The sequence below is a fragment of the Carassius auratus genome, chromosome 7, assembly GCF_003368295.1.
Source record: "Carassius auratus strain Wakin chromosome 7, ASM336829v1, whole genome shotgun sequence".
Classification (NCBI taxonomy): domain Eukaryota; kingdom Metazoa; phylum Chordata; class Actinopteri; order Cypriniformes; family Cyprinidae; genus Carassius; species Carassius auratus.
The window spans coordinates 10,168,338-10,180,668 of NC_039249.1; the positions used below are offsets into that span (position 1 = coordinate 10,168,338).

At 36.2% G+C, this 12,331-nt stretch overlaps 1 protein-coding gene and 1 long non-coding RNA gene across 2 annotated transcripts; both read left to right on the forward strand.

Moving 5' to 3' along the window:
• The first annotated feature begins 8,870 nt into the window (after positions 1-8,870).
• LOC113105377 (low affinity immunoglobulin gamma Fc region receptor II-like) lies at positions 8,871-10,716 on the forward strand. Its single transcript, XM_026266413.1, has 6 exons — positions 8,871-8,880; positions 9,167-9,412; positions 9,525-9,797; positions 9,949-10,065; positions 10,230-10,328; positions 10,589-10,716. The coding sequence occupies exons 1-6, from the start codon at positions 8,871-8,873 to the stop codon at positions 10,714-10,716; spliced, it is 873 nt and encodes a 290-aa protein (XP_026122198.1).
• Positions 10,717-10,776: 60 nt separating this feature from the next.
• LOC113105849 (uncharacterized) lies at positions 10,777-11,366 on the forward strand. Its single transcript, XR_003292409.1, has 2 exons — positions 10,777-10,823; positions 10,922-11,366. It is a non-coding gene; the product is annotated as an uncharacterized LOC113105849 (long non-coding RNA).
• Positions 11,367-12,331: the final 965 nt, after the last annotated feature.

Genomic DNA, 12,331 nt, shown 5'->3' on the forward strand with positions numbered 1-12,331 from the left:
GTTTTTGTAAAAAAATAGGCTAACGATTGCGTCATAACCACTCGACTCTCTGTCGCATTACAGAAGCTACGTTTGAGTCAAGCTACGTTTGAGTCTGCGCGTCAGAAACGGAAGTGCTAAAAAACGCTAAAAATGGGCTTCAATTGTCTCAGTTGAGTTCCAATGGGGTTGCTGTGTCCATTTCTTTTACTGTCTATGTGGAAACCCTGCGCTATGGGCTAGTTGCATATCTCCGCCATCTTGGATTTCCGGTCTTGCGAGTGTGAGTGAGTGAGTGAAGTGACATTCAGCCAAGTATCGTGACCCATACTCAGAATTTGTGCTCTGCATTTAACCCATCTGAAATGCACACACACACAGAGCAGTGAACACACACACACACACACACACACACACACACACACACACACACACTGTGAGCACACACCCGGAGCAGTGGGCAGCCATTTATGCTGCGGCGCCCGAGGAGCAGTTGGGGGTTCGATGCCTTGCTCAAGGGCACCTAAGTCGTGGTATTGAAGGTATTGAAGAACTGTACATGCACTCCCCCCACCCACAATTCCGTCCGGCCAGAGACTAGAACCCACAACCCTTCGATTGGGAGTCCAACCCTCTAACCATTAGGCCACGACTTCCCCATAAATTACCTGAATTCATGAATTATATTACCTTCTATTTATGTTTACAGGATTTATAATATCACTTCAAATGCAAATAAGATTTACACTGCTATTATTACTATTCTGTATGTTAACTGAGCCAGTGCATTTGAAACTTGTGTATGTTTGGGTCCGGTGAATGAATTAGATACACTAATGTTCCCTACTGTTCACGAAATGAAAATTGAACTTATGGTGTGTACACACAGATACATAATTATTTTTTACCTTACCAATTATGTAAATGTAAAAATTACTTGTTTCTCGCAAATGTTTGTATTACATTGATTTTTATTTTTTTGTTTAATGAAATGTTCACCTTGTGAGACATGGGCTGTGATTTATCTTCACATTTCTCAATTGTTTCTCAATTGCACATACATTAGTTTGTTTCATCATCATTTTCACAACATATTTTATTATTTGACATAGTCAACTTTGCATCAAACATTTTGAAATGAAAAAAACGGGCTGTAAAATAATACAACTAACACGACTAATTTTAATATTTGTTTTATCTGAAGAAGTCGTAACAAAATACATGCGCTGCTTAGACAAAATTATTTATGCTGCAGATATTTTACAAAACAGATAAACATTGATAAAAACACACATGAATGCAAACAGCGATCTTTTAATTAATGCAAACCTACCATAGCATTACGTTAAATTGTACACAGTTATAAACTGTTATCAAATAAAGTTAATAACATACATACTTTATCAGAAATATCTGTCTCGTTTGACAGTCAGAAATCTTATGATCTTATATATAACAGTCAGAACAAAATCAGCTCTCCGAAAATGTAAAGCATTGCATATTTGAGTGGTTTGTGTTTGAAAGAAGAAAACCCTGTGGACTAATTAACCTGAAGCTGACGCTCCTCCGCATAATCAACAGAAGAATAAAGCAATCTCCGTGTTGTATCTTGATTAATTTCCACACAGAGGTATGCAAAAATTTAGGGAGGATGTTTCCTCGTGTCTTTGATATACCACTATTCGCTGTTAAATTTGAAAAACATTAATTATATCCATCTAGCCAAGTTTCGTATGTAAGTTTCCCTTATAGTAAATGCGAGCGTCGCAGGACCGGAAGTAAGTATGCACACACTCGCGTCGCTGAAGCTCATCGGCGCCATCTTGTGCACCTAGCCCATTCTGGCCTCGGTGCTACTGGCCCGAGGCTATGAGCCCCGCCCGGCCCGCTTTTAGCCCTGGCTCGCACTAGCCCGACAGTGGAAATGCGGCTAATGAGCCTCTACTTCTTCTTTTTCTTCTTCTAGTGTTTAATGGCGGTTTGGCAGACCAAAATAAATGGTGCATTTCCGCCACCTACTGATCTGGAGTGTGGAGTGTACTTGGCTTTGGAAGAAAATAAATAAAATAAAAATAATTCATGAATTCTTGATTGTCTTGTCCCGTTTCCTAGTAATACTTTTATTGAAATTGTATCAACTCCCATCCTTCCTAACTCTTGACTTAACTGTTGTCTCTCCCTTTCATATGCAGCACATTCTTAAAGAATATGCTGCACTGTTTCTAACTCCCCACAATTATCACAGTTTCCTGTATCATGCTTGCCTATTTTATAAAGACTATAATTTAATGCAGTGTGACCAATTCTTAACCTTGTGATAATGACATCTTTTTTCCTATTTCCATATCTTTTCCTCTCATTTCCAACCCGTTCCTGAATTTGATAAAGATGTCTTCCTTTAGAGTCATTATTCCATATCTTTTGCCATTTTTTACTAATTTCAATTGCTATTAGTCTCTTGATTTCTGATTTACTTAATGATACATTAATTTCTATTTGTGTATGCTTTAATGCTTTCTTTGCCAACTTGTCTACCTCCTCATTACCATCCACTCCCACATGTGCTGGCACCCAGAGGAAGAATACCAATACCCCTAACTGCCTTGCTCTAAATAAACCTTGCAAAACTTCAAATATTAAATCTTGTTGAGATTCCGATTTTCCACTCATAAGACTAATGAGAGCAGCCATTGAATCCTTACATATCACAATTCTTGATGGTTGAACTTATTCAATCCACTGTAGTGCTGATATGATAGCTATAGTAATTCAGTAGTAAATACTGACACATGATCCGATAATCTTTTTTGCAATTTTGATATTAAATGTAGGAATGAATACTGCTGCTGCTGTTCTACAAGACTCTGGTTCCTTTGACCCATCTATAAATACCTGTAATACTGAATAATATTCTCGATTTACATACTGTTTAACTACTAACTTAGTTGGTATGCTTATTTGATTATTTTTTATTTTACTTTTCTATCAATTTCTGAATATGAACTCCAAAGTTTAATTTATAATCCATCCACATACCCAGAAATCTCACTACTTTGACTTGTTCCAGCTGATTACCATACATTTTAATGTTTAACATAGGATTATTTTTCTTATTTGAAAAACAAATTACTTGTGTTTTTACCACAGAAAATCGAAAACCCCAACTATTTGACCATTTCTCCACCTCCTTCACTGCTTTTTGCATTTTATACTCTACAAATAGCCTATTACGCCCCCTTTTCCACAATGCCCCGTCGTTTGCATACAATGATCTTCCTATTCCAGTCTCAATATTACTAAATATGTCATTAATCATTAAGTTGAAAAGAATAGGGCTGCTCACACTTCCCTGGGGAGTTCCATTCTCGATTGAGAGAATCCTATCATAGTTTTTGAATATAATAGCATATCATAGTTTATGAATATAATAGTTAAAATATCTCTATCAGCAGATAAAATAAAACAGCATATCATAGTTAATGAATATGTAATAATAAAACCTTTATATTCATCGGGAAGAAGGACGCGGGAACCGGCGGACAATCATAAGACATTTTAATTACACAAATAAAAACCAAACATAAAATAAAGCCCAGGCCTGGTCCTCTCTCGTCCTTCACTGTCGTCGCTCCAGTTTTATATCCTTCCATCTCCTCCGTGGGCCTCGAGACTGGTGGGTCGAACAGGTGTTTTTGCCATATTCATGCTCTCCACCGCATCTCGCACACCTTTGTTTACCTCTGCATACAGCCGCTACATGTCCAAATTTTTGCCATTTGTAACATCTTAGTGGAGGGGGTACGTAAAGCCTAACCGAGAAACTCATAAATCCTAAAAAGACTTTACTTGGCAGCTTATCCTCATCAAACTGAATCATCACTGATAGACTATCTCCCCTTTCATTGTTTCTATTACATTTTAGTCTTTTCACGCCAATTACTGCGCCTCCCGTAAGACCTTTCTTAATCTTTTCCTCTTTTAAATCAGTAGGGATCCCTGTAATTACTCCTTTAACCCATTTCTTTTCTTCTTGAACTGAACAATTCACACCCTGTCCCATGATCGTTTTAATTTCTAGAGCCTTTTTCTGTTGTCTACTGTCCTTACAATATATAATCTATCTACCATCCCTCAACTTCTTCACACTTTCAACCAGTCCTATTTTTTCCTTAATTACTTTAGATAATTTCAGTGGATTAATGACACTGAAAGATCCAGCATCTAATTTCAACAATACCTTAAACTCTTCTTTCCTTCCCCTTGTCACGTGTAATCCATTCTCAATTTCAGTTTCTGATTCATTTCTTCTATTTTTCTTCCTTTTCCGATTTCCTACTGTACTCCATTTACTAGGCATTTCTCAATGTCAAGGATACTTCCTTGGTAGGACTGATCCTTCCAAGTCACTTCCTTCAGAGGCTAGGTGAGACTCCTCTTTAGCATTCGGAGAACAGGTAAATGGAACAGGCTAGCAAGTGCACATAATTGCGTCATTACGTCAGTGAAAAGGTCCGTTTGAATAACGCTGTGAATGTTATCATTAAATTACTTTGGACAACTTAACTAGTTATTTATAAAAGAAATGCCGTTGACGCAACCAATTTTTAAATGACAGGTCCGGTTCAGTTAACCATTTGTATTTGTATAATTTACAATATCAATACGGTAGTAATTTTTACTGGCATTTAAACGTCAAACTTTACTTATATTTACTACAGTTATAACAAATGTTTGGTAACGTAAATAAAAACCGTTAACGCTCTGACTACGTTAACGTTCGACGTTTTTAAATTTTTGAACTAACTTTAGATAGCAAAGCTGCGCGCATAGGATTGTGGGTGATTTGATAGCGCGAAGAGCGCGAAGGATACACATATGCATCCTTTCCTGTGTATGGGATATTCTTCGAACGAAGGACTCAGTCCTTGGTTGAAATTCCGAGGATCCTCGACATTGGAACAGTCCTTCGACAGATGTCGATGACGTAGCATCCTCGAAATACTGGCTTCCGAGGATCCTTCCTTGACATTGAGAAACACCTACTATCTCCACCTTCCGCGACCAAAATTTTCATCCTCCATTTCCGGATCGCTACCGGATTCTACTCCACTTCCTACCATGCACACTCCAGTCACAGATCAGCTGTCTCCCTGCCGCCAATCAAAACGTCCTAGAGAAGTGCCGCCAGTGAGCCTCTACTGGCCGGAGCTGCGGATTTAAACACAGCATGAGAACCGTGTAGACTGAATGTAGCCTGCTCAGTGTCTGTGCTTCTCCATGAGCGAACGCTGCTTGTGTTTTCTCCTTTCGTATTTTCAATAAAATTGAAGTTGTTAAGTATCTTAGTCAAGTAAAACCAACGTATACATCGTGTAGAGGTACTTAACTTTATCTAGAGACCAAAGATTGCTGCAAGCGAACGTTTACTTTAACACCGTCAGATCAAATCCACGGCTTGTGCACGGTAATGGACAGGGTTGGGTGTACTTTTTATGTAATATTGTGTATTAGCACTGATGAATATTTGAATGTGTCGTCCGTGTCTTTAGCAAACACTTTGACAATGTGTTTAATGAAAGAAACATCCTGGATGCACTTGAGGAGTGTTTTATTCAGACATTGTTTCGGTCAGCTTGAAGCACACAACACACCGGTCTGTCCTTCATCTCCGGTCACTACTGCTTCACACTTTCCGCTGCTTTATTGATTCATAGCCACTAGTTAAATCTCTAACCCAACACCTGTATATGTCATAACAGAGGGCTTTTTACACATATTTAATTCTTTATTGATTTTAGTTGTTGTTGAACTGATGAATAAAGCTAATTCGTTTATTGGTAGGCCTACTGTGGCAAGCATTTGATATAAATGGAAGCAGATCATTTCTTTAACAAGGCCTGGGAAATGCACATTCATTTTTTACCCTATTAATGCTTTATTGTTATGGCATGTTTATATGAAACAACAGCATAAAAAAAGGACATTTTATTTTTCAGTTTACTGCCTTTTTAGGAAATAATACCTCACCGACATATTTACAAATGTAAGATTGTTTGAGGTTTTGCGCATGATTCATATTTTTTTTCCATATAAGCGTACAAATATTACATCATTAATTCACAATTTCAAACAGCATCACAAACCAGACACCAAGAAGGCAGCTAACATGAAATTATTATATTATGATGTATAGCATCTGCCTTATATTTTAAAACTAGCACTTTAAACATGTTGATATTGACTGATGTGAACAAATTACGGAGAAATGCTAATTCTATTAACAGAGATCATAATGTAATTTCTCAAGTCAGCCCACATCAGTGACCACAGTGACACAGGCCTGAGAGCGGAAGAATGTGGGTCAGTTGTACTTGACATGTTTTCCACTTCTGCTCTGTGGGTGTAACAATCCACACTCTAAACAAATGACCAAATAAGATTAATCTCATGGTTTTAACAATCAAAGCACTTATTGTTTTAGAGTTGAATACCAACAAAGCCTTTTGCCTTCCAGCCCCAAACCCATCTTTCATTTGGAATTGCTGTTGCGATACATTATAATCACACAATAGCAATGCTCTCCCACATATTTTGGTATTTGTAGCAGTGGGTGGGAATATATTCAAGTTTATTTCATCATGCTGATTACATTACAGTCTGAACCACTGTAGTGAAATCAAGGCACTGACCCAGTATTGATTTAAAACTGAATCAATGTTTCATATATCACATGCACATCTCACATTATCGTGTCGCACTTATGAAAACTGATAAAAGTGTCCATGGACCAGACGTGATTCAATTACCCTCAAACAGTTTATTGTGCAATCACCCAGAAATTCTTAGTAATATTTTGCATCTTCACACTTCTCTTTTCTCATGTGTTGAGACAGTCAACATGTGGGAAAACTCCCTTATTTGACCAGGTTGATGATAATTCACAGTCGCAGAAGACAGGATGACACAATTGACGTGTTAGTCATTTACTTCCGTATGTGTTTATAGGAAGTGTTGAGTGTATAACAGCCTGTGTATCAGACATCATGTCATTAATAGAGCAGTATGGACCCCAGGCTACTTCCTCTAATGCTTTGTGAGTATTATTTTCTCATTCCTGCATTTTTATTTCTTATTTTGTCTAAGGCTATTGAATCAGTGTTCTTCTGTATTTGAATATGTTATGCATTTAATCTATGCTTTCATTCATGCTGCTAATAATCTCAGTATCAAATCCACCTGCAGTTCATGATATCTGTGTGTGAAAGTGAAATATACTCACATGTGCTGCATGCATGTAGCGTAGTGAGATTATCGTTTTATCGCAGTGTTTTTATCGTTTATCATGAGTTTCTTGAAGCTTTTTTTCTCTAGTAGATCTTTACTAGCAGTCAGTGCATCTATATATAGTCTTTGCTTGTGATGTGCTGATGACAATGATGCCACTTCCCTTATTCATGGCATACAAAATAAGATCTAGTGTCGTGTCTTTAAACTGCATCATGACAGCGTCACAAAGATATTATTTGCAATTCACATAGATTTTTTTCTTCCACCCTCCGTCATCGTTGACTCACTTCATTGTTGACAGATCTGATAAAATAGAGTTGCATTGAGTTGATTTTATAGCATATAGATGATAGAAAGAGTTTAGCTGAGCAGTTCTGTTCAGTAACAGTATAAAATTGGCCTAAAATCAATTACAGATGAATCAGTTGCAAAATACCATTGTCTCAGCTTTGTTATTTTTAATTCTTCTATAAAATGGATCATTTCTCTTCCAGTGTAAATTATTCAAATGCTTCTCTTCTGGAATTCCTTTTTAAAGTTTTAAAAGATATTTATATAATTCAATTTAGAAGCAATACAATCTATTAATTAATCAATCAATGTAACTGTCTCTTTTTGGTTTTTAGTGCTGATTTCAAACATCCACCTTGGACAAACTAAAGGTGAGTTTTATTTCCTAATATCTTCACACATATAACACAGTAGAACAGTTTGTGTGTGTGTGGTCGTGTACAGTGTGTGTTGTGTTTGTTGATCATGTCATTTATTGGGTCTTAAATGATATAGACCAGCTCTGTATGAAATTAATGTCTAAGTTTAAATTTAATTTGAATGTTTAATTTGACATTATTGGGAAACCAAAGGCTGTATGGTTAAAATAAAATAAGTTACACTCAAAATTATGGTGACATTATAAGAATGACTTTTATTTACACATATTAATAAAAGGTGGTTGTAAAAAACACTTCATCTACAGCGATATCGTTGACTTGATTGCAAATGAATGCAAAGACACTATTTAAACTGAACTGAGATGATGACATCAATTCAATGATGAACTGCCTTTAACTGTCATCATTGACACACTCTTTTCCTAATAAATGTTGTTTAGTTGATTTGACAAAATCGTTATTTGTTTAAAGCGCTTTATAAATACAGGTGAGTTGTAAATAAAGTGAGTTTATTGTTCTCATCATGCAGGGCATCCGAATACAGGGGAAAAGAGAAATAAGTGTTTTTGTTGTATTGCACATTCCTGGACAAAGACACATAATGAACACTACCACTTGTGTAGATGTGTAGATTATTGTGGCTTCTTTGGCTTTTTTACCATAACTTCTGTTTTTCGGTTCTTACTGAGCCTCCAATCGAATGGTACTTAAACAAGGAATTAACTAGTAAACATTGTTGTATGTTGGACAGACTGAATGTTAACTGTAACGATTAATCTCAATACATGAGATTAATTAACCACATCTGTATTATATTAAAGATGTCATTGCCTTATGGACATCACTTTGATACATATCTCTGGCTGATAACAAGATACTTCCTCAATTATAGCAATGAAGCAAGCAATTTCTGTAAAGCGGCTTTGAAACAGTATGTATTACTGTGAAAAATCCTATATAAACTTGAATTGAATTATTGAATTAAGCACCCAATTTGAGGAGCCACGTCTCACAGGATTTGTATCTCCATGTCATGTTGTTGAGACATCTTATGTTAGAAGAGCATAAAAAAGCTTTAATTACTCATTATGACAAATAAAATAAGCTGAAAGTTGATGCAAAATGAGGAAAACTTTTATATAAATAAGAGAAATCATATAGAATGAGAACTATAGATGATGACTAAAGACTACTTATTAACTCAAGATTGTATCATTAAATATTTACAGATAAACCCAAAGTAAGTGTAAAGCCCCAGAGTTCAGTGTTCACTGGAGACACAGTTACTCTGAGCTGTGATGTGGGACAGCCAACGGGACGAACGATTATCTGGTTCAAAGACTTCAAGAGAATAGAAAATGTTGATCAAACAACAATAACACTGAGAGATGTGAAAGTCTCTGATGGAGGAGTATATGCATGTACTGTAGGAGGAGAGACCACACAAGGCCCAAGAGTCATGTTAACAGTGAGAGGTAAGTGCTGTTTTTACAGTGCAATCTGATTTTGAGTTCACTATACAATTATGAAAATGAACAGCATCCATCAACAGTATCATGTTCTCTCTGTTAAATTAATTTCACACAGAGAGACCCAAGCCGGTGTTGCATGTTCAGCCTGATGTACGTGTGATCAGAGGACAGATGGTCATTCTCACATGTGACATACAGGAGACAAACGTCAGCAGCTGGAGCTACAGCTGGAGTAAAGATGATTCACAGATTGATGTCAGTCAGTCACAGGAATACAGGATCAGTTCTGTTAATGAATCTCACACGGGTCGTTACAGCTGTACTGGAAGAGAAACAGGAGGATCACGATCCTCACACACCAGTGACACAGTTACACTCACACTATCAGGTGAGAGTCTTTATATCTGTTTATCACACATAAATAAAAATATCTATAAACGTATTTTAAGAAATAAATGGATAATCAAATTGCGGTTGATTAGCTACCCTCGACTGACTTGATTAATTTGACCTGCTGACCTTTTATTTCAAAACATCAGGATCGCTAGTACCAACATCTTCAGGTGTTTTGATGATCGGAGTGATTTCAGGATTGAGTGGTGCATTTCTGCTCATTTTGTTAATGGTCCTGCAGTTCTGCTGCAGACACAACAAAGGTGCATCTCATCTCTTCACATCAACATTTATACAGACAATCTTATCTATAATGATCTTTGAAAGCTTTTTATGGTTAAAGATGATTTTATATAAATATGTGTCATAAACCGAGGCAGGGGAGCCATTTGTGGGTCCTTCCTGAAGTTTCTCTGTGTTTGAGTAGGTGAAGGATCTCCGTCTCCGTCTACAGACCATCAGCTGCAGAACATCAGGCAGACAGCAGAGCATCAGAGGAACAATGGACAAACACCAGCGAGCTCCAGTCAGTCCCACTCAGAAACACTAACAGTGTCTTTACATGAAGTGCAATGACCTTTTTTAAAATAAAGTTATAAGATATCAATGTGTGATAAAGCAAGCATGAATAGATGATCTTTGTGTATCTGGTTTATTTTATCATAGACAATAAAATAGTAGCCATCAACCGTTTTGAACAAAACATCAGTATTACAAACAACTGAAAGACTAAAGTCAGAAAAAGAAAAGTAAATGTCTAACTCTTTCATTATTTCGTTAATGCAGACGCTGTAACTGGGCCTCCGTCTGTGACCTATATGAATGTTGGCCTGAAATCATTGGAGGAAATGAGAAAGAAAAATAAAGAAAATAAAGGTATGACAACAGATTCGCAGTTGTTTGTTGTAATGTAACACATTAAGATAAATGCATGTATAATTAAATAAATATATGTTAAACTCTTGTCATCTGTTAGGAGAGCAGAGTTCTGACACCATTTACTCCAAATTGATGTTTTAAGGTGAAATAATGCAAAATGTCACAATATAATGCAATTAGAAAAATATATACATAGATACAAAATGTTTTATACGTGTGAATTAATTAGCATAATTTCAGGTGCTGTTTCTGGATCAATATGACGAATGCTCAGACAACCTTCATCAAAACAGGAATACAAAAAAAAAAAGAATATGTTGAAGAATTTGATATATTACCCTGATTATTAATTGTATAGTTTAAATTATTAAACATAATATGCAAATCTTCATAATCTGTGACATTTTAAATCATGATTCTGACCACTGATACAGTACTGCATTTACTGTTACATTTATTATATGTATAACAGAATTGTGAATATTAAAAGCAAATAGCAATAGGCCTCCACTAGATGTCATAATAGTCGCTTCAGCCACATTTTTGGTTAGCACTTGTGCATTATTTTGTTATATACTGTGTCCTCTTGCTTTGATACCTGTGCTGCTTGTAGCCTGTTTTTATTATGTAAGCCAATCAAATGTACTTTTCACATGTTGCAAAATCTAAATAAAGTACTAAAGCGCTTCAATGTGGGAACTAGATGTGTTGTAGGAACCCTCTATTTTACAGCAGGGTTACACCGCTATAGTCTTTCTAAGAAAGACACTGAGGTTTATAGCCATCTCAGCTTGTCTAACAGACATTTCTTGCTGGATGATGGACCATCACCTTCAACTCAACCTTACCAAGACAGAACTGCTTGTGGTTCCAGCAAACTTGGCAGACCACCAAGACCAATCCAACAAGCTATAAGAAAAAGATTATACATTGGTTAGAGCAATCGTGTCTCACCTTGAACACTGTTGAAACAAAAGAGATGTGTTCTTCCAATGCAGATATTTTTATAAATAGTGAAAAGATAGAAATTGTTACTGAGTTTAACTCTCTTGGTTTAATTCTGGATCCAAATATGCATTAAAAAAATGGTAAGGACTATACAATATGGCTTGATAAATTTCAGACAAATTAGACAATGATGTAGCTAAGACTTATGCATGCTACAATCTTTTGTTGGGGTCAAGGAGGAGAAACTATTGTTAAACCTTTAAAATATCTTTATAAGCAGACTTTAAAAAGCCTTCCCAATATCACCACTAGGGTTTGGGAGAAATAAAAAAAAAATTGAGCTTTGATAATTTTAGACTTTTCTCAAATTTGTGTAAGGTATATAACATTTTAAATGGTTCGGCCCCTTTGCATACTTCATGATTTTGTGCATTTTCGCTTTACAGTCTCTGTAAGATCTACTAGATCATCTACTAGAGATTGTGTTGTTCCTTTCTCACTCTGCCTTTGTATTATCATCTATCATCTGTGACTTGAGTTTTCTGTCATATATCTACAGAATATCTTACTGTGAATTAACAGAGGTTTAGACGCTGATGTTTTGTGCATTTCAGTTGAAATCACCACTATAGTGATTAGTGTTTCTTTGCTTTCTCCCATCATGCACTGCAGCAGGAAGTCATCGTTTGACATTCAGCACTG

What these genes read in the sequence shown, in the direction of transcription:
- LOC113105377 (XM_026266413.1), top strand. An exon ending in AGTCATGTTAACAGTGAGAG is followed by an intron (nt 9,413 to 9,524) that starts GTAAGTGCTGTT and finishes AATTTCACACAG; the next exon opens with AGAGACCCAAGCCGGTGTTG. An exon ending in ACAAACACCAGCGAGCTCCA is followed by an intron (nt 10,329 to 10,588) that starts GTCAGTCCCACT and finishes TCGTTAATGCAG; the next exon opens with ACGCTGTAACTGGGCCTCCG.